At 47.9% G+C, this 22757-nt stretch overlaps 1 protein-coding gene across 1 annotated transcript in view; it reads left to right on the forward strand.

Moving 5' to 3' along the window:
- The first annotated feature begins 556 nt into the window (after positions 1-556).
- The window catches only part of LOC122386891 (cytochrome P450 4V2-like), a 126257-nt gene continuing 104056 nt past the window's right edge, over positions 557-22757 (forward strand). Inside the window, exons 1-3 of the mRNA XM_043376604.1 lie at positions 557-664; positions 11759-12005; positions 15693-15796. Coding sequence (XP_043232539.1) covers positions 11786-12005; positions 15693-15796 — 324 coding nt within the window. The 5' untranslated portion in view covers positions 557-664; positions 11759-11785. The remainder of the gene's footprint in view (positions 665-11758; positions 12006-15692; positions 15797-22757) is intronic.

Consider the following 22757-nt stretch of genomic DNA (forward strand, 5'->3'; position numbering starts at 1 on the left):
CCCTTTCCTCTCTTTCTTTTTTTCGCTTTCTCTCTTTCTCTCCCTTTCACCAACCCTTGCGCTCTCTCACACCCTCTATCCTACTCCCTCCTGCCCCCCTCCCCTCCCATTACTGGCCTCTGATGCCACCTCTGCACAGTGCACACTCTGCCTCGGCGACTCCCCTCCTCTGTCTCGGCTCCCCTGCTCTATGTACACGCTCTGCCTCGGTGACTCCCCCGCTCTGTGTCGGCTCCTCTGCTCTACCCGCTCTGCCTGGCGCACCTCCCGTGCTCCCGCTGCTCTACCCCTGTGTCGCCGTGCTGCCTGGCCCCACCTCCTCCCGTGCTCCCCCGCTCTGCCTGGAGTGGCCCCCACCTCCCGTGCTCCCGCCGCTCTGCCGGCGCACCTCCCGTGCTCCCGCGGCGTCTGCCTGCCCCCCACCTCCCGTGCTCCTCGCTCTGCCTGGAGTGGCCCCCACCTCCCGACCTCCCGTGCTCCCGCTCGGCGTCTGCCGGCGCCTGTCGAGGGCGCTGCGCCGGCTCCCAGCCCGCCGTCCGACTCCGACCGGCCGACCGGCAGTCAGTCAGGTGGGAGCCGGCCAGGGAGGAGCACACGCCGAGCAGGAGAGAGCGAGAGAGCGGAGAGAGAGAGAGGGGGCGACTGGTACAGAGCACTCGGAAAGGTGAGGGTGGCAGCGGTGTCCTTTATATGTGTTATACACTGCAGGCAGGTTACAACAGGTGATGAGGATCTGGCTGATTTTACAGAGGTTTGAGCGGTCAAACGGAACGCGATCTTTGCTTCTCATCGTTCGGACCGAGAGAGAGCCTGATCTCATGAGCTACCACATAGGTGTGGTTATATCGCGCCTTGAATTTTCGCTCAAAGTGGTAGTTGACTAGTAAAAGCCGAGCGTCCAAAATACCTACCTAAAAAAATTCACAATTCACGCATGCACAAAATGAGGCACAACCTATGTTACTGTCCATTTCCAATGCATAACATTATCAGCCATCAACAATAGGCTTATTTATTCGTGATTTAGCGCCTTCCGAAGCGGCTGCCATTGCGTAGGCATGTATGTAGGCAGCCTCTCAATGGTGGCCCACTAGACGCCGTACCGACCTAATGGCGCCGAGGAACTGACGATGATTGCTCTCCGCCTTCCCGTGGAGTGCAATATAACCTAACAGGACGGTTCGGCTCCCATGGCTAGGGGGAGAAAGCTCTGCAAGCTGCATGGTCATATATTCTACTATCCAGGTCTTCTCTTTGATGTTGTCATGACCAGTTTCGTTTAGGCTACTCTCGTGTGGAGAACGTCACTGAAGACTGGCCAATCAGCTTCCTTCCGCTCCAATATATATCCTGCGCCGGGCCAAGGGTGTTTGAACACCCTCCTGCGGTTTTTCGCAGATATCTCAAAAACTTTTTTGGCGCACCTGTTAATGCATCTTGTTCGCACATGTTATGAAAATTTCAGGCCCAGGACTTTCAAGCTCAGGTCACCAGGTCACGTCAGGTGACCTCACGTCAGAAATGTTTGAATCCCCATCATAGCTACACCCACCAAACGATCGGCTTGAAATTTTCAGATTGACAAGAGTAACAGTATGTACAAAATGTTAATCTCGGAAATTTGATATCGTTGACCTAAGGTCAGGTCAATTTTGCGACCTCTCCATTACAAGTCAATGGGAGAATATTGAAAAGAGCCTCTTTTGGACGAACGCCATTCCAAACACTCTCTAACATCAATGTACAGGTAAAATTGAGAAGTTGAATCGAAAATAGCACCCGTAACCTCTTTTTATGTCCCTGAGGTCATATCAGGTCATAAAAGGTCTCCAGCAGTTTTGGACAGTAACTTTTGATAGAGACAAGCTAGAGCGATGAAAACACCTCAGATGTGTTCAGCTGGACGATACGAATCGACTAATATGCAACATGACCCTTTCCGGTCAGGTTGTGACCTTGACCTGAGGTAAACTTTTCAAAATGACCTTTCAAGGTCAATTTATAGCCCATTCGATGCGTCTTGACGGGGGTAACACGATGCTGGCAAAGAAATTGTCGTTGTAAAAGCTCCTGTGGCACTGAGGCTGTTGCGACGTTGCGTCGTTTTAGGACTGTAAAGAGGCTCACTTATGACGTTATAGGTCAGTGACCTGTTCTGACCTGAAAATACGGTTGTTGTGACAAGATCCGGCTTGAGTCAAAGGTCAGAGACGTGCTAAGTCTCAGCTCTCTATCAGCAGGGAGTTTTGCGAGAGAAAAAACGTACAGGGCGCGGCACCCCTGCTGCTCGGCCGGCGAGGGTACACATACACACATGGCGATACACATATGCACCGCATGCGTTCTTATTTACCTGTTTGGCTCGCGTCACACAGAGTTTTGTAAAATATCGTGTAGATTAAAGGCTCGTTTCGCAGTCCAAATATAGGACGTACCATAAACATTATCGTACCATAAACCACCTACATAGTCTGATAAAAAGTCGAGGGCCCGCCGGGCTAAGACTGCATACGGGCTCGGAGATAGGTACTTACAAACACCGTCCGGCGTACAGGAATGGAGACCGTGGTCTCCATTTCTTACCGTCTTTTGGGCAAACATCCAATGGTGCAACAATTGGTAGGCATGTTGAATGTTGATGTGTGTTTATTCACGTGTGATGCAGTCAGAGTTGCGGAGTTGAGCCTGTGATCGAGATCTTTGACATTATTTACATAGGGTCATTAGTGCGTTTATAATCAGTTCCAGCGTTACGGCCAGTAAGTTTTGTGTGTTGATGGCAACTGATAGTTACTAATCAGTTACTATCAGTGTTGTTATCAATGATATATGTACGATCAGTTGCTAAGTACCATCAGTTATGGAACTACTATCAGTTTTGCAGTTGCGAATAGTTACGAAAGTAGGTACGATCGGCTACAAAGTTAGTATAATCATTTGTGTAGACAGCCATTTGTGTTATATCACGGTCAGCTGTGGAGTAACGGATGGTTCTGTAGCTTAAGTTGGCTGTGGAGTGGCGTTTGTTTTTCTGCGTAGTAGTTTGTTAATTCCGCAAATATGCTGACTTGCTGAAACATATAAATGAGTTATAATTGGTGATCGCTCATATGTAGTTCACGCCTCATGACTGCCGACTGCCGCGACGTTTTGGACGAGGTGTGTTTTATTTGCCGTAGTATTTTGCTATTTGTTGCCACTCCATGGTGCACCACCTGCGACTATTCGTGCCCTCTCGCACGTATTGGTGTCTTGCCAGCCGTATCGCACGTATATCACCTTGCCGTTTCGCCCCTGGTCGAGCTAGAGCTTCGCAGAATAAAACGAGCCCGCTGCTCGTGATGAGAGAAAGCCAATGATACCCCATCTTAACCCGCGCATGACTGGGGTATTTTCCATAACGCGAGTGACGGGGGGGGGGGGGGACTCTCCAGAGCCCCGCTCCTATCTATGTACGAAACTACTGGGCCGATCGTCAAAATTCAAACGGCGTCTAATAGCCCTGGAGAAACTGTCGAGCGAAACCTATTTTCATTGACCTCGAGGTCACCGATGACGTCACAGGTCAGGTCAAAGTAAAAACTATTAGCATTTTGGCTTGTTCACATTTTGGGCTCTAGCCGCCGTCTTACAAGTCAGATCAGGCTCATTTTTTGTTTACACACTTGTGAACAGATGCTTTAGATACCCTGAGGGTACCAAACTTGTACTTTGATTTTCAGGTCAGGGTCAGGTCATCACAGGTCACGGAAATATTATATCATGCGTCGGTCACGTGACACATGTTTTATGGTCAATTTAGGCCATATATTTCGAAGTTGATGTCGTCTGAGTCATTTGAGGTCATTTTGAGTCGAATTCAGCTTAGGTCAGGTCACTTTCAGGTCAAAAAAGGTCAAATTTTGAAGTTAAAATTTTTCAACAAAAAAGGTGTCCATTTATGCAATTTGAGCTCAGGAACACGATGGTGCTATTTATATTGGCGTACGATAACAAATACGTACTGAAAATTGGTTTGAAAAATTAATAATTGTGAATTTTTTGCAATAATGCGTATAACTTGGTCATTTTTTAAGATATTTAGCTAAAACTTGCTAGAGTAAGTCATAAGCATGCGTTCTTTCACATATATTCCAATTTTTTTGGTAAAGTCAAAAACTTTTTGAAAAAAATATAAAAATATAAATTTTGAATTTTGTTTTATAAATTTTTCATAATTTTCAACATTTTGAAAATCCGAGATAGCAGTCTGATAGCGCAGTCCATCATGAGTCTTTTCCTGCAAAGAAAATGGATCTAGCTTAAAAACTGAGCTCTTGGGAGCGATTGCCGTGCTTCAATGTTTTGCGTCGAAATCGGCCGAACATGACGTCACTCTGACGTCATTTCCGGCCGACCTATGGTAGCTACGAAATTCATATTTTGACACAAAGTGTCAAATTGATGCAGCCGAAGGTACTGAAAGTTTGGCGTCGATACGTCAAGCGGTTTAGAAGTTATTGCAGAAAAGCGGGACGCCCAGTGGGGCGCGGGTTAAATCTTTTACTAAAACGTTTTGTAGCACGCGGTGGTATATGCTGCTTTGCGCGCGACAATTGCCGCACTTTCAGCTGCCAAAACTATTGCTTCCAAATAAAGTCGCTAGGAACAGCGGAGATCCCAAAAAGTAAACAAAAGTAAAAGTCTAATGTCTTGAAAACCGGTAAATATATTTCAGTGAAATTTGGTAGATATTCGTTTTCGCTCTTTCTGAATAGAGCGACATCACTTTCACGCTAATTCATTAACTTCTTGAAGGTTGGAGGGTCCCTTGAAATGCAATCAATCGAAGACGAAATGATTTTTAGTTTTGTGATGTCATCTGCATAGACTGTGCCTTTCGGGATAACTCTTTTGCTGTGTATTTCAAAATTTCTGCAAAATTGAAATTATGAAAGTATTTCATTATTTTGCCAACATCCGCCAACACCTGTTATCGCTGTAATACGATCTCACACTTTATGAACTGCCCAACACCACCCAGACTAGCCAGTCATCACACTGATAACATAACTAACATAAACAAACCACCTGACCCCAGAGGGAGCGATCAGCAGACGCTGGACAGACCGCAGTGTGATGGATTACACCCGGATCCGGGGGCGGCATCTGGCCCCCAGCGGCGCTAATTCCTAAACACAGCCGGCCGGGGTGGTGTAACACCAGTACACCGTGTACTGGTGTATGGGGGGCGCGGCGGGGCCGCCGGCGGCGACCTTTGACCTGCCGGCCCGCCTGGGTCGTGTCGCCGTCGCGTGGCGCCGAGTTATGGCGGCGTCTGTGCTGTCTCAGAGGGGTGTGTACTGTGTTCTGTGTACGGCAGAGTAGGTCCGGGTGGTGTCGGAAACATGACGGCGTGTGTTGATACAGCCTCCATGTCAGCGGTCGCCTGCTGTTCTTGTGCCTAATTATGCGAATAATGATTATGAATGGTATTTAACTAGCCAATGCTACATTCGTTTCAATCTTTTCTGTGCAAATGCTTTTTCGCCGCCAGTGCTTCGAAAGCCCAGAAATATTTAGAAACAGATGAAATAAACAAATAAGCACAGTCTGAGGTCGCCCCTTTTCCTAGTCTTCACTATTCATGCTTCCATCGCCTTATGCATTTTAGCGCCCTGTCGGTGTCCTTTGCTGTTGAACCGAATGCATGTGTCGTTATGCCTATGTCATATGTACTGTATGGATTTAGAAACAGTTTCATGGAACGATAATGGTTCTACCTACACCCACTTACGATGACTCGAATGATCCCATTGCTGGACATCTTTAGTCTGGAACTGCACAAAGCTCGGCAAATATATGACAACCCGTTTCGACCAGTGCAAACAAACATAACCTGAGTTCTGCCCGTTCCCTGGGAGTGTCCGTCTGTCGCCTGAGGTCACCACTTGACCGGAACGACCTGGCGTGAGATATCGTCTGAGAGGGTCGCCGCCCCACAGCTCAGGTAGGGTATTTTGAGGACAACGAGAGAGAGAGAGAGAGAGAGAGAGAGAGAGAGAGAGAGAGAGAGAGAGGCTCCCTGATATACCCGATAACACAGCTGATAGACAGACAAACACGCCGAACTCCTGTGGGTGTGTCTTATCGTCTGAATTTACCACCTCGAAGGACACTTCGGAAAGAGGCCACGTGCGTCTGCATCGACAGTTTGAATGACACATCCTGTCTGCACATCAAGATACGTGACCTTGTTTTTGTGCAGGTTGACGCAGGCTTTCAAGTGCGTAGTAAGCCCAAAGATTATGAGCATGCTGTGTGACGTAAAACTCGTCAGTTGAAGCGGTGTTATCACATCGATGCCAAACAAAAGCCTCTGTGTGGACAGTTGAGGAGTTGCGGCCGGACGTGCACCCTCGCGGTGGGTTCAGGGCACTCAGACCGCAGAGTGGGGAATGCCAGACTAAAGAGTGGGTGTTGCCGGATTTTGGAGTGTGTCTGACTCAGGTCTAGACGAGGGTGTCTGTTGCAAGTGCCACCCAAGGTTATCAAATGTCAACTGTTGTGCAATAGAAATATGTAATACACAAGTGCTGAATGTGTCATATCGCTCACACATTACGTGCAACAATGCATCATAAGGGCAGCATTTGATTTGATGTAGTGAGCCTTAGTCATCAAAACTCCCATCATAAAGTTTTAATCAGGCAGGTAAATCGTTTCGGAATGTAGAATTCTAAACGGGAAGTTGAGCAATGAACGTACAATACAAATGTTAGCAAAAGATGTACTGCTGGAATCGCATGAATAAAGCTGTCCATTTGGCCAATCAGTTCCACACCTTGGCTTATCCCCTTGCCGTCGTTTGGATGTATAGGAAGTGGCAATTCGACAGTTGAAGTAGCGGTAGGTATGCATGTTTATTGAGATAGGAGATTTTTTAAACACTGATCAAAAACGTTAATAAGATTGAATTGGTAATACCTACAATCATTTGCTTATGTTAAATAAGCATAGACTAAATAAATTAGAAAAGCAAGTGACGCATTGCGACTTTATTCTTCAGCATCTGCTTTTTCAGCCACGAAAATATTTTATCCAGACCGATGCCTGTACCTACATGTAGATACTGTAGATACCTCCTACATGTAGATACTGTAGATACCTTTAGATACCTGTAGATACTGATGGGCGATGGCGGTAGGCAACTATTCGGTCGGTTATAATACATACACAATTTCACATACTTCAGGTGTACTATCTTTTTTTTTGCAAGTACTACGAGTCTATGATTATATGTAGTGTTACCGCACGCTGTCGTTATATTTATACGCTGTCCACAGTACCTACTATAAATAGAAGTCCTACCTACTACTCTCTCGTTTATCCTGGCACATCGGCTGAAACATTGCACACTGGCGACTGTGACGCACTCTCACCATTCAAGTCTACATACGCTACACGTAATTCACAGCGGAATGCTGACCAGTAAGTACGCAGCAGTCAGTTAGGACTTCGTGATGCAAATTCGGGGCCCGAAACCCCGTATTTTCACGGTCATGTTATATGTATGCGGGATAACCTGAAGAACGTGTGATTGACGAGTGTATTTCCTAAGAGGAGAGGAACGAAAGGGGAGAGAGAGAGAGAGAGAGAGAGAGAGAGAGAGAGAGAGAGAGAGAGAGAGAGAGAGAGAGAGAGAGAGAGAAAGAGAGAGAGAGAGAAAGAGAGAGAAAAAAGGAGAGTGAGAGAGAGAGAGAGAGACGAGAGAGGGAGGGTGTGAGAGAGTAAGAGAGTAAGAGTGAGAGATGAGAGTGAGAGTGAAAGAATGAGTAAGTGCGAGTGAGAGTGATGTGTGATTCATTGGCGTGGGTTATTGTTAAATACCATCGTTAAAGGTAGTGTGCCACCTTCCAATGATTTCCCATTTTATTTTTCCTAGGATAAGAAGCTTCTGTTTTTACCTAATATCGCAAAAAAAAAATCAAAAATGGGCCTAAAATAGTGCTTTTTTTGCCTAAAAGTTTATCGGTTTTTCGATATGTATAACAACTGTAGTGGGCTGACCTGCAAACAGGCGTCGGCAACAATCGCGAATGCGGCGCACATGTGACAATAAGCAAAGGTCATTATAGAGTTACGACGTACGGGAATGAGTTATCAGCTGTCTAATCGTAGACAACACAATGTCGAATTTAAACTGTAAGCCTGTATTGGTATTGTTTCTTTAATTTGGCTGTCGAACATTAATTTATGGTTTGAAATATTATTTTATGTAAAATAATTGATATGAAACAGCCGTCTCTAAAGTTATGACCCCATCTCACCACATGAAAGTGGCAGAAATGACAATGATCAGCTGACGCATTTTTCTTGGCCGAAGTCAGAGCGCGCGGCCCGACGCACCACCACCGCACCACAAAGTATGAGCAGAAGCCACCTGCGGTAGACCGCGCCCAAAGCCAGGGCCCCGGTAACGTGAGGTAGCCGAGTCGGGGCAGCGTGCGCTGACCCAAGCCGGGACCGCGGCTTTGGGCGCGGTCTACCGCATCCCCGGGCAGCCCCGGGCTATCACATGACACCGGGAGGACGCGCGGCCCCGGCTTGGGTCAGCGCACGCTGCCCCGACTCGGCAACCTCACGTTACCGGGGCCCTGGCTTTGGGCGCGGTCTACCGCACCACCTAACAGGCGTGTTCGAAACCGCAGGAGATGATGATGAACGGGTTTATCGAAACTTGATTGGATGAGCCTATCGGTAAAAGCGATTTCAGTGTGTGCATTTATTGTTCATAGTGGTGTGAAATGTGGTTGGGGTACGACCGACAACCCGTCGGGGCGAATTTCGCACTGGGGTACTCAAAATTTGAAGAATTTAAGACGTTTCCATGAGTTTTGAAGGTATGGATAAGTTCTAAAAATCCGGTTCTCCTTATCTGGGCCATTAACTCCATACGATCCAGGAAAGCTGGCACACTACCTTTAACCTGTTAACCCGCGCCCGGCTGGGGGTCCTGGATTTCCACGCCCTGCTGGGGGGGGGGGGGTGTTTGAACACCCCCCCTTGTAACTCGGCTCCTGGGCCACGTAGCGATACGCGGAAGGCGGCGTTCGAAAGAGCGTCAAAAATAATGACGAAATCACTTCGGTCAATTTTTTGGTCAGGTCAAAGGTCAGGTCACCAGAGGTCATTGAAGGCAAAATTTCGCCGATTTCCAGGTCGAATGTCGAAAATTTCCAAGAAGCCAACGCATAGCTCGAGAACCAATAGAGCTACAGCGCCGCGGAAAAGCGCATTCGATAGCCCTATTAAAGCCCTCTCTGAGTGATCCTCTCAGATTTGACCTAACGTCAACGGTTTTGCCTGCAGGGGGCAAAAACTGCAAAAATAGCTGATTTTTTCGGAAACAGTTTTTCTGCAATAACTTTTGACCCAAGCCTTGTACGAGCTTACTTTTACCGGCATTGTGTTCCTCTCGTCAAGACGCATCGAATGAACTATAAGTTGACCTTGAAAGGTCAACTTGAAAATTTGACCTCAGGTCAAGGTCATGACCTGACCGGAAAGGGTCATGTTGCATATCAGTCGATCCGTATCGTCGAGCTGAACACATCTAAGGCGTTTTCATCGCTCTAGCATGCCTCTATCAAAAGTTATTTGCGAAAAACTGTTAGATACCATTCGTGACCTAAGATGACCTCAGGGCATAAACAAGGGTCACGGACACCATTTTCATGTTCAGTGTGTCTAAACTACTTGTAATTAGGTGTTTGGGAGTGTTTATAATGTCTTTTGTCCAAAAGAGGCGCATTTCAATTTTCTCCCATTGACTTATAATGGGGAGGTCGCAAAATTGACCTGACCTTAGGTCATCAATATCAAAATTCTGAGATATACATTTTGTACATGCTATTGCTCTTAGCAATCGCTGAAAGTTTCAAAGCGATCGGTCACTCGGTGTAGCTATGACAGACATTGAAACTTTTTATGAGGTGAGGTCACTTCAAGTGACCTGGTGACCTGACCTTGAATGACCTTGGTCTGAAATTTTCACAACATGTGTAGAATTGATGTATGATAAGGTGTACCAAAAACGGCGGCGCTCCGCGCCGCCGTTTTTGAGATATTCGCGAAAAACCACAAGGGGGGGGTGTTCAAACACCCCCCCCAGCAGGGCGCGGGTTAACCCAATACGCCATGACATGAAGCGAGCATAAACAGGGTTCACGTGTACTCTGGTATGGAGCTAAGTGTTTTAAGACTCCTATTGGGCGTTGAATGTACATTTTCCCGGGCCTACCGACTATACCGCTACGCAGATCCAGCATGGTGTTCTCGTGGTTTAACTAACTGTTGCATTGAAAACCTCTGATAGAAATGAGAAACAACAAATAGCCGGCCGCATTCAGTACACGGGTGTGTCGAGTGTTAACCTCAGCAGCAAGGCGCGCCCCTGTCCCTGCGAACTATCATTGGTTGTGCGCAGACCGACGCCTGTGTTATGTACTGCAGCCAAGGACACACCACCCGGCACGAGGGGTGTGTGTTGAGGGGTGGGTGTGGGGGCGAGGGGGAGACGCCTTTGGAGAGTCCGCGGGCGTACTCGGGGGGGGGGGGGGACTGGGCAGCTTGGTGCCTGTCTGAAGATGTGTGGTGGATGTGGTGGAGGGAGAGAAAGAGAGAGAGAGAGGGGAGAGAGAGAGAGAGAGAGAGAGAGAGAGGGAGAGAGAGAGAGAGACAGAGAGAGAGAGAGAGAGAGAGAGAGAGAGAGAGAGAGGGAGAGAGAAGGACAGAGGGAGAGTGTGAGAGTCGGCGCGCCACAGACCGGTTCATCCGGCCTTGACGGTGCATCTACATATAGCTGACAGGTTACAGCGTAAGGACTGATTCCCATCGAATGGTGGCTTCTTATACCGCGGCTCATATCCAGAGGCGGCGTCACAGGCGCTCAACTTTTTACATGGCCTTGTTACAGACCTGTGGAGGAGTTAATCACTCTTTATACGGCCTTGGTTAATCATTGCCGATCTGACCACAGAACATGGCGCACTGTAGGCATATTATCTGTATCTGCCCGGCCTTGGCTAATCTGGCGATACCGCATTTACGACGCCCGCATTTTATTCCCGTCTCGATAAGAAGACGCTATCCTCTTATACGCTTAAATCGTCATAGTTACTAGTGGTGTAACATGTGAATGAATGATCTTACAGTGAATAATATACAAGATATGATGTATAGTCGACTACAGAATTATGTTCCATTCCTCAGAAGCTATCAGTTGACCGGAGCGCTAAGTTGTGCCGTTTATCACTCAATTAAGCGTGTCGATTGTGAGCATTGGGACAAAGCTATAATTTGTGAACTCGGCCTGTGTGATGCGGCACAGCCTACCACTCCAGGCAAATAATTGCCTGTGAAAAGTGGAACATCATTCTGCAGTCGACTATACAAGAATAATGTGAATAATGTACAAGAGGGGTATTACCTCCCTTTCACCTCACCACTCCAAAACCAAATAAATCTTGGAGTACCTAAGTGCAATGATTCCGTTCAGTGTATGCAGGTCGGCATCAACTTGTCGGCGCAAGTTGATGCCGACAATTTCGAGTACTAAAACTCCCAGACACTAATTATCATAAAAACAGACAGACAGACAAACACAGCACCTCGTAGGGCCAAATGAGTGTAGCATCACCTCATCAGCAGTGAGCTTTCTAGCTGTCTCCCCATCTTCTACCAATTTCTGTCTAATCTGTGTTCTCTCCATTTTCAGCGTTAGTGAGGAGCAGCGTCGGCCGCCATGCTGGAGGTGTCTGCTGGCCTGTTGGGCCGGCTGCTGGCCGGCTGCTGGTCGCTGCTGACGCCGCCCGTGCTGCTGCTGCTGGCGCTGCTGCTGCCCGTGGCGCTGCTGGTTAGACGCGGCCTCTCCGTCCACCAGCAGCAGATCAGAAACCTGCCCGGACCCAAACCCGTGTACCCGGTGCTGGGACACACGCTGCTGGTCCCCTGGCAGGTCACAGGTCAGTGAAAGGTCAAATAAGGCTATAAGGCTGCCGGCCAATGAATGATAGGGCATGCTCGATGCTCGTATAAGGCCAAAGGTCAATGAAAAGTCGGGAATGTCACAAGTCAATGAGGGCTGGAAAAGGTAAGAGTCAGGAAGCGCAGGTCAGAAAGTATCGAATGTCAGTGGCGCTCGGGTCATGGCGCAGTCGGGTCATGTCAGGTCACAGGACAGAGGTCGACTGGTCATATAGGGTCCCAGGCCAGATGTCGACAGGTCATGTACCTACCTGTTTTACTGAAGTTCCAGCAGGTCATCGGTCAATCTGTCAGAGCGGTCAGGGTATCGTCTTTTAGTGACCACGGCCCTCCTCACCCGTGCTAAAGTCGCCATTCCCCTGCAGAATGGTTCATTTGTCGGTGCGCTTGCACATCTACTGTGCATGTTCATTGTTCAGTCTCTTCATCTCATCAAGTCATTGTTCATTTAGCCCATCCGGGATCAGTTTTTGTTTGTGTTGTGTTGGTTTACTTCTCACCAGTGTCCACCATGTGCCCAGATCCTACGTCATGCCGCCGTGCCGGCCTTGGGTTACCCTCTCATCGATTTCCTCTGTGGCTCTCTGCCCCCCCCCCCCATCCCCCGGCGGCCGATGATGCGGTGTATTATAGGACAGGTCCGCGCGATGGGTCTGTCACCGTGTCCCTGTACCGACGATAGAGTGCCAGCCATGGGGCTGGTCCGCGCCGGCGGATCTATCGGTCCGCGCGATGGGTCTACTGCCGACCGGCCGGCCAGACTGCAGACGGTCAATACGACCCGGCCGCTAAAGGTCACGGCCAAAGGTCAAAGGTCGTGACTGGATGAAGAAGCGCATACATGGACGGACCACAATGTGTTATGACGCAGAATTAAATTATAGTTTAAAATGGATGCTTTGTTTGAAATTGTTATAACGGACTTTCACTGGGTAGTGGGTAAAAGTTATTATTGGTCCCGGTACTCCGACTTGTATTGAAGAGTCTTCGATGGGGCACACATAGGTTTAAAACGTGGATGCTTTGGATAGGATGCTTTGTTGTATAGTGTTCGTAATTCAGGTAGCTTTAAGTTTATGTAGCATAATTTAGAATCATTTTTATCATAATAGGCGGCATGCGATGTTTAGGCTCTAATTTATATAAGATACCACGATTGTCCAAACTTTAGGCCCTTTCATAACACAAAGGGTAGACGTATGACAATTCAGTTCATGGCGTAAACATTTACATGAAAACGTTGTTTTTACGGGCTGTAAGCAGATACGAAGAGAATGCCTTGTTGTGACAGGCTCCAACCTGATATGGTGACATGGATTCAGAGCCGGACAGCAGTGTTCGCCACGGGCCCCAAAATCCCCAGCCCAGCCCGGCCCGGGCCCATGGGTTCAGAGCCCGGCCCAGCCCGTAGCCCGCTCTTGGCAAATATTCCAAGCCCAGCCCGGCCCGGCCCGTCAAAAAAAGCAATCTAGTTATTGTCTTAGTCTATTGCTATAATAAGCATGATTGATTACACTATTTTGAGAACAATTCAAATTGCATGAATATTAACATGGCAATCATGACTCCCTTCTTTTCAATGAATATAATCATTTCAAGCACCTATGGCACAAATTTTAACAGTAACAGCAAGCACCTCAGTCAATCAGGTCATGATTACACACCTATAAAAAGTTTACATGATTAGGTATATTAACTACATTCTATGAGTAAAGTTATCTTGCAAGCTGATGTGTGTGAACATTATCATTCATAATTGGTGACTCTAATGCATACTTGAAGGAAGTATTTGCCACATACTCTGTACTTCCCAGCACTTACCAGCAGAAAAAAAGCTTGACTTATGGGAATTGATGAATCTGTCTGGGATTGACCTTGCTGTTAAATTCACTCCATAGATGCTGCAATATCAAAAGCCTGAGAAAGCATACAAAATAGGTGACACTAACTTTAGCACTGTCTTCCAAAAAAAGAGAAAATCCATCCATTTATCAGCAAAACCTATCTATTTTCAATTCATGCCCACGTGTCAACCAAGGCCGTATAAGAGGTGTCAACCGAATCTCTGTGGACAACTATCCTTGCTATTTTATGTTAGGCTCTTTTCAAGATATGGATATCGCTAGCAGCGTAAGCAGAAAACATGGTAAGCTTGAAATATCATTGGGTACTTTTGCGACTTTTACGCATCATCATCATCAATCGAAAATGAGCGAACACTTCTTAATTGTCGCAGCTGCGGCAGGTAGCGATTTTGACCAATTGTATAATAAAACATATATGATCAAGTTTTTGTTTTGTTTTTCGTTCGAGTTTTCAGACTTCGTGATTTAGGTTTTATTTTTTATTTGTTAAATTTTGTTTTTCACCTTGATACTCACTAAAAAACGTATTTATTTGATATACTGTTGTGTATACTACCTATAGATGCCGCCACATAAACATAGCGCCGCCGCCATGATTGCAAATTTTGTTGAGAAGGGGCTGGTTTGTTGTGATTTATTTTGACAAATTTATGGACATTTAAAGAAGCTTTCATCGCGAAATACTCTGTAGAGTTCCTCGTTACTTACAGTGTGTTTTGTGAGTATCCTTTTAAGGTTCTGTTCGTTAAAAAGCCGTCTGTGAAGGAAAAAAGACTGTGTTGGAATTGTCTCACTATCGCCATATATAAGTGTTAAACTTAATGTAGCCCTGTAGCCCATCATTGTTGAGTGGCTTCTTAGTTTTTGGAGTTGTAGTGCTAAGTAAGTTATTCTGATGACTACATTTTAACTTTTATTACAAACTAATGATGCTAGAGATTCTCTGATCTTTTTGCTTGCGGAATTTTTATGAAAACCCTCCTATGTGTGACATGATGTGATATTGGATAATTCTCAAGATTCCCAAAATTCATTATCAAGAAGCTTTTCTTTCACATTGCTTAAATTTGGTTTAGTTTTTGTATTTTCCCAGTGGGTTTTGTTTGCATCAGTTTTAAAATTTTCTTAAATTGACATTAGTCGCAAAACCCATAGTGCACAAAGCTCTTGGCCCGGCCCGTCCATAGCCCGTTAACTAATGATATTTGGGGGCCCGGCCCAGCCCGTAGCCCAGCCCGGCCCATGGCCCGTTGGGCTGGCCCGGCCCGTGGCGAACACTGCCGGACAGCTATTTGCCATCGATGTTGTTTTTCCGGTGTGTTTTTATCAGACCTCCTGGACATGTAGCAGGTTCAAATGGCGACCATTACCCATCGTGTTGTTTTCTGCGTTCTCAGACCTCCTGTTTTCCCGTGCTCACACACCTGTTTTCTCGTGTTCTCAGACCTGTTTTCTCGTGTTCTCAGACCCGTTTTTCCGTTTTGGCAGAATGCCTGTTTTTTCCGTGTTTCCATACCTCCTGTTTCTCTATTTTGGCAGGACCCCTGTTTTTTCCGTGTTCTCAGACATAGGCGGCGGAACGGGGAGGGCACCGGGGCACAGTGCCCCCCTCTGATTTTGGCATTTTAACATTAGCCCTATGGGCGTTGCATGGAAAGAATAAGACCAAAAGTCGGCAATGCGGGCCCCCCTCCCCCTTAATTGAAGGTGTTCCGCCGCTACTGTTCTCAGACCTAATTTTCCGTCTTCTCACCCCTGTTTTCCCGTGTTCTCAGACCTCCTGTTTTTCCGTGTTCTCAGACCTGCTGGACATGCTGATGCACTATGTGCGTCAGTACCGCGGCTTCTTCCACCTGCAGCTCGGTGTGGACTACGTGGTCATCAACAGCCCCGAGGCCGCCGAGGTGAGGGGGGCTTCCACCGGACTATATACAGCCCCGAGGCCGCCGAGGTGAGGGGGGGGGCTTCCACCGGACTATATACAGCCCCCAGGCCGCCGAGGTGAGGGTGGCTTCCACCGAACTATATACAGCCCCGAGGCCGCCGAGGTGAGGGTGACTTCCACCGGACTATATAGGGCGCCGAGGTGAGGGTGACTTCCACCGGACTATATACAGCCCCGAGGTGAGGGTGGTTTCCACCTCCAACTCGGCGTGGCGCTATACACGTGGTTATCAACAGTCCCGAGGCAGCAGAGGTAAAGCCGCGGTTTATAAGTTATTAACCGCAGGTTGTTTGAAAAGACAAACACTATTCGTTAGAATTGTGTTTTTCTATTGAAAAACAACCGGAGCGGTCCTTCTCCGGGCTATGTTTTACAAAGTTGGCCGCGAATCGAGACATCTTGACGGGGGCCTAAATGTGCATTGCGATTTTCATAAAAAGTTCAGTGTATGGGCTCCCGGAGGCGATCTACCTGCTGACACCAGTCGCAACTCTCTTAAAATCTCGTGGCGCGTGGCACGTGCGATTCCATTTTTCCCATAGTAAGTCTATGGGGGTTTGGGACACTTTTTGCGCAATCGCAAATAGCGGAAAAAATCGCCGATCAAGGTATGGTTTGCTGCACACCTTTTTATGGCCGACACATTCAGGTACACGCCCATGTGCGCCGTCTACCCGTAAGAAGTCGATTTTTTTTGTAGTAAGACTTTGAAGTTGAAGTTTTTTTGCTCCCCATGTTAAGTCTATGGACATTTTTGCAGAGACATTTTCATTCGCTCATTGTACAAAATTATATGATACGATTTTGTTTAAACTTTCAGGACTTGTTGAGAAAAGACCATAGAACATGTTGTTATGCTTCTTTAAGCTGTGCAAATTCGTTTCTTCTTTTTAAGCTCGTTTGAAAAAGAAAAATTTTAACATGGAAAGTCAATGGGAGCGTCTTTCTTGCTTAATAACTTTTTACAGTTGAGATATATTTAAGTGAAAAGTTGATAGGTTATACAACTTTTGATGCTCTTTCCAATGATATATAGAACGTTATTGCACGTCGTGCCGTTTTCGAGGAATTTGGTAAAAAAGCACGACTTTACCGAGATTTGAGCTCAGACCTATATATGGCCTTGACTCAGACAGTATACGAACAGGTGACAGGGATACCTCCCATTGAAGGATGCGATTTAATACTAAACATTAGCAGCCGGCCGCCGTGGCGACGTTTTTGTACGACTTATATCTCCGCAGCCACTGGACCAATACACTTGCGGTTTTTTGTGTGGGGTAGCGTATACCCTTCTTAGAAGTATTTTACTGTGGACGATGCATGCGGGTGACCCCTACTGCACGTGACACGTGTAATACGGAGAGGTGTCAGTTTTGTAATAAGTGCAATAACTCGGTAATTATTGGGCCGATTGCGCTGAAACTTGGCATGGAGGTAGTCACCTACCAGGCGATCCATTTTCATGTGCCACGGTAGGGGTGCCGCTGCACGTGCGCACGTGCAGGGTGACGCTTCCAGATCTCTGGAACGGCCGGGCCGATTGCATTCAAATTTGGCACACCTTAAGAGACCGATCATTAGGGTGCCGTGCGCAGGTCAGTTAGTATGTATTTTCATGTGTCACGGTTGGGGTGCAGCTGCACGTGCGCACGTGCAGGGTGACACTTTCAGATCTCGAGAACGGCCGGGCCGATTGAGCTCAAATTTGGTACACCGCTAGAGACCGGCGAATAGGGTGCCGTGCAAAAGTCAGATGGGACCATTTTGCACGTGCGCACGTGCAGGGTGACGCTTCCAGATCTCTGGAACGGCCGGGCCGATTGCATTCAAATTTGGCACACCTTAAGAGACCGATCATTAGGGTGCCGTGCGCAGGTCAGTTAGTATGTATTTTCATGTGTCACGGTTGGGGTGCAGCTGCACGTGCGCACGTGCAGGGTGACACTTTCAGATCTCGAGAACGGCCGGGCCGATTGAGCTCAAATTTGGTACACCGCTAGAGACCGGCGAATAGGGTGCCGTGCAAAAGTCAGATGGGACCATTTTGCACATGCGCACGTGCAGGGTGTCGCTTCCAGATCTCGAAACGGCCGGGTCGATTGCACTCAAATTTGGCACACCGCTAGAGACCGGTTAGCAGAGTGCAGTGCACGTCAGTTCGTAGCACACCCACTCCGATCTGCACGTGCAAGGCTCATCCTCTCGTTTGGCGGGTGGCGTTTTTGCGGCGTTAACCGCAGGTTGTTTGAAGTAACCGCAGGTTGTTAGAAAAGACAAACACTATTCGTTAGAATTGTGTTTTTCTATTGAAAAACAACCGGAGCGGTCCTTCTCCGGGCTATGTTTTGCAAGTCTGGCCGCGAATTGGGGCAACTTGGTAGGGGCCTAGACGAATCGCTCAATCTTCGTAAAAATTTCAGGGTATGGGCTCCCGGGGGCGATCTACCTGGTGGCACCGGTCGCTACTCGCTTAAAACCTCGTGGCACGTGGCACGTGCGATTCCATTTTCCCCGTGTTAAGTCAACGGGGTTTTGGACACTTTTTGCGCGATCGCCAATGGCGGGAAAACGAGCCAAGAAGGAGGTGGTTTTCTTCCCAGCATTTTATGGCAAACACGTTCTGGTACACGCCAGTGTGCGCCGTATACCCGTCAGAATTCGTTAACTTGAGTTGCACGAGTTTGAAGTTGAACTTTTTTCGCTCCCCATGTTAAGTCAATGGGTGTTTTTGCAGAGGCATTTTCATCCGCTCATTGTACAAAATTATATGATACGATTTTGTTTAAACTTTCAGGACTTGTTGAAAAAAGACCATAGAACATGTTGTTATGCTTCGTTAAGCTGTCAGAATTCGTTTGCTCTTTTGAAGCTCGTTTAAAAATGAAAAATTTTAACATGGAAAGTCAATGGGAGCGTCTTTGCTGCTTTATAACTTTTTACGTTAAAGATATGTTTACGTCAAAAGTTGATATTTTATACAACTTTTGATGCTCTTTCCAATGATATATACAACTTTATTGCACGTGGTGCCGTTTTTGAGAAATATAGTAAAAAAGCACGACATTACCGAGATTTGAGCTCAGACCTATATCGTTACGGTGTCAGGCGGACACGAGGACAGGTGGCGCCGCCGCCGCCCGCATAGCGGCGGGAATGTGAACTAACCTGTTTACCATCTATGGTATGGTATCATCGGGGGACCCGGCCGCCGTCGGCACCATTTCGGGACTTTGCATCGCAATAAAAGGCTTATTTACAATTGAAAATGGACTAGCGAGAGTCGTTATGGAATCAGAATTTGATGCTCTACAAAACTAGGCTATTTTCATTGTGATGGCATCACAGACTACACCGCTAACCCCAATAAAGCAGATTTATGTCGCGTCATCGATGATTACATATAATGTTTCTTTGATATATATGTAGTCGGGTCTTTCAGCTGCGTCCCTCCCCTCCCTCGCCGCGCCGGCGGGTCGGCCATCCGCGGCTTGCCGCCCGCCGGCTGCTGGCCGGTCAGCTGGCCGGTCAGCTGGTCGCCCGCGGCTGTCGGTGCAGTGCGGGATGCCTACTTGCGGGGGGCCGTCGTGGCGGCGGCCCGGGTGGACTGGGCGAGCAGTGAGTTGGGGAGCGCTGCGCTGTCGGTGCTCTAGTTTGTATTGCGTTCGCATGATACGGCTTGAGCCAATACAGAGTGAACTGATTGAGCTGAGCAAGTCTTTATATACATTGAAAAGTAAAGCACTTTTTACTGCATCTACGGTGAGATGCTAGATAAAATTTATGGTCTACCTAATGGTACCCATTACTTAACAATTAAGTGAATCATTTCGTCGCTAAACTCTCGTAAATTCGTATGTCCGCCTCACTATGGAGTTTGGACCGTAATGTATGGCCTTTGCTCAGACAGTATACAAACAGGTGACGGGGATACCTCCCATAGAAGGATGCGACACGATTTTACTGCTAAATAGCGGCCGGCCGCCGTGGGGACGTTTTTGTACGACTTATATCTCGGCAACCACTGGGCTGATACACGTGCGTTTTTTTTTTGTGTGGGGTAGCTTTTTCCCTTCTTTCACATAGTGTGCTACTCTCGATGCATATGGGTGACCCCTAACGCACGTTCCACGCATAGGTGGAGAATTGTGACCAGCTGGGGGTGCTCGGGCGCAGCAAATCCGCCGCCGCCTAGCGGTGACCTTGACCCGCGCCGCCCGGCCGCGGCTCCAAAGCAAAGCCGGCGTGGCCGGCGTGGAATTGGGAGAGCTCGAGCACCCCCAGTCCAGCATAATTCTCCACCCGTGGTTCCACGTGCAAAGCCAAGAGGTGCCTGTTTTGTAATAAGCGCAATAGCTCGCGGTAATTACTGGGCCGATTGCGCTAAAACTTGGCATGGAGGTAGACACTTTCCAGGCGATGCATTTCCATGTGTCTTGGTAGGGGTGCAACTGCACGTGCGCACGTGCAGGGTGACGCTTCCAGATCTCGAGAACGGCTGGACCGATTGTGTTCAAATTTGGCATAACGCTTGATACCGATCAGTAGGTTGCAGTCATTTAGTATGTATTTCCATGTGCCACGATTGGGGTGCAACTGCACGTGCGCACGTGCAGGGTGACGCTTCCAGATCTCGAGAACGGCCGGGCCAATTGTGCTCAGATTTGGCACACCGCTAGAGATCGCGTAGTAGGGTGTCTTGCACAGGTCTGCTGGGCCCCAGGTTGCACGTGCGCACGTGCAGGGTGACGCTTCCAGATCTCAGGAACGGCTGGGCCGATTGCATTCAAATTCGGCACACCTTTAGAGACCGTTTAGTAGGGTGCTGTGCACAAGTCAGTTAGTATGTATACTCATGTGTCTCGGTTGGGGTGCAACTGCACGTGCGCACGTGTAGGGGTCGCTTCCAGATCTTGAAAACGGCTGGGCCGATTGAGCTTAAATTCGGTACACCGCTAGAGACCGGCAACTAGGGTGCCGTCCACAAGTCATTTGGGACCCAGCTTGCACGTGCGCACGTGCAGGGTGAGGCTTTCAGATCTCAGAAACGGCTGGGCTGATTGCATTTAAATTCGGCACACCTTTAGCGGCGTTACAGAGGTGCTTGCTCAAACAACCTGCGGTCCCGCGATGCGGAGCCCAGCATCGCAGATGCTGGTAACCGCAGGTTGTTTGAAAAGACAAACACTATTCGTTAGAATTGTGTTTTTCTATTGAAAAACAACCGGAGCGGTCCTTCTCCGGGCTATGTTTTGCAAGTCTGGCAGCGAATCGAGACATCTTGACCGGGGCCTAGACGAATCGCTCAATCTTCGTAAAAAGTTCAGGGTATGGGCTCCCGGAGGCGATCTACCTGATGGCACCGGTCGCTACTCGCTAAGAATTCTTTTGCGCGTGGCACGTGCGATTCCATTTTCCCCATGTTAAGTCAACGGGGTTTTGGACACTTTTTGCGCGATCGCGAATAGCGGGAAAAATCGCAGGTCAAGGTATGGTTTGCTGCACACCATTTTATGGCCGACACGTTCAGGTACACGCCCCCGTGTACCGTATACCCGTAAGTAGTCGATATTTTTTGTAGTACGACTTTGAAGTTGAACTTTTTTCGCTCCCCATGTTAAGTCTATGGGCGTTTTTGCAGAGACATTTTCATTCGCTCATTGTACAAAATTATATGATACGATTTTGTTTAAACTTTCAGGACCTGTTGAGAAGAGACCATAGAACATGTTGTTATGCTTCGTTAAGCTGTCAGAATTCGTTTGTACTTTTTAAGCTCGTTTAAAAATGAAAATTTTTAACATGGAAAGTCAATGGGAGCGTCTTTGGTGCTTAATAACTTGTACGTTGAAGATATATTTAAGTGAAAAGTTGATAGGATATACAACTTTTGATGCTCTTTCCAATGATATATAGAGCGTTATTGCACGCTGTGCCGTTTTTGAGAAATTAAGTAAAAAAGCACGACTCTATCGAGATTTGAGCTCAGACCTATATATGGTCTTGGCTCAGACAGTATACGAACAGGTGACGGGGATACCTCTCATTGAAGGATGCGATTTAATGCTTAATATTAGCAGCCGACCGCCGTGGGGACGTTTTTGCAGGAGTTATATCTCCGCAACCACTGGACCGATTCACTTGCGGTTTTTTTGTGTGGGGTAGGGTATACCCTTCTTACAAGCAGTTTACTATGCACGATGCATGCGGGTGACCCCCACTGCACGTGACACGTGTAAAACGGAGAGGTGTCACTTTTGTTGTAATGACAATACCACGGTAATTCCTGGGGAGATTCTGTTGAAACCACACAAGGATGGAGGCACCCGCCGGACCATGCCTTTCCATGTGCTACGGTTGGGGTGCAACTGCACGTGCGCACGTGCAGGGTGACGCTTCCAGATCTCGAGAACGGCCGGGCCGATTGTGCTCAGATTTGGCACACCGCTAGAGACCGCGCAGTAGGGTGCCTTGCACAGGTCAGCTGGGCCCCAGGTTGCACGTGCGCACGTGCAGGGTGACGCTTCCAGATCTCAGGAACGGCTGGGACGATTGCATTCAGATTCGGCACACCTTTAGAGACCGGTTAGTAGGGTGCTGTGCACAAGTCAGTTAGTTTGTATTTCCGTGTGTCACGGTTGGGGTGCAACTGCACGTGCGGCCGTGTAGGGGTCGCTTCCAGATCTTGAAAATGGCAGGGCCGATTTAGCTCAAATTCGGTACACTTCTAGAAACCGGCAACTAGGGTGCCGTGCACAACACAATTGGGACCCAACTTGCACGTGCGCACGTGAAGGGTGCCGCTTCAAGATCTCGAAAACGGCCGGGCCGATTACACTCAAATTTGGCGCACCACTATAGACCGGCGAATAGGATGCCGTGCTTGTCAGTTTGTAGCACACCCACTCCGGTCTGCACGT

Source organism: Amphibalanus amphitrite, unplaced genomic scaffold, assembly GCF_019059575.1.
Source record: "Amphibalanus amphitrite isolate SeventyFive unplaced genomic scaffold, NRLGWU_Aamphi_draft 000266F_arrow, whole genome shotgun sequence".
Classification (NCBI taxonomy): domain Eukaryota; kingdom Metazoa; phylum Arthropoda; class Thecostraca; order Balanomorpha; family Balanidae; genus Amphibalanus; species Amphibalanus amphitrite.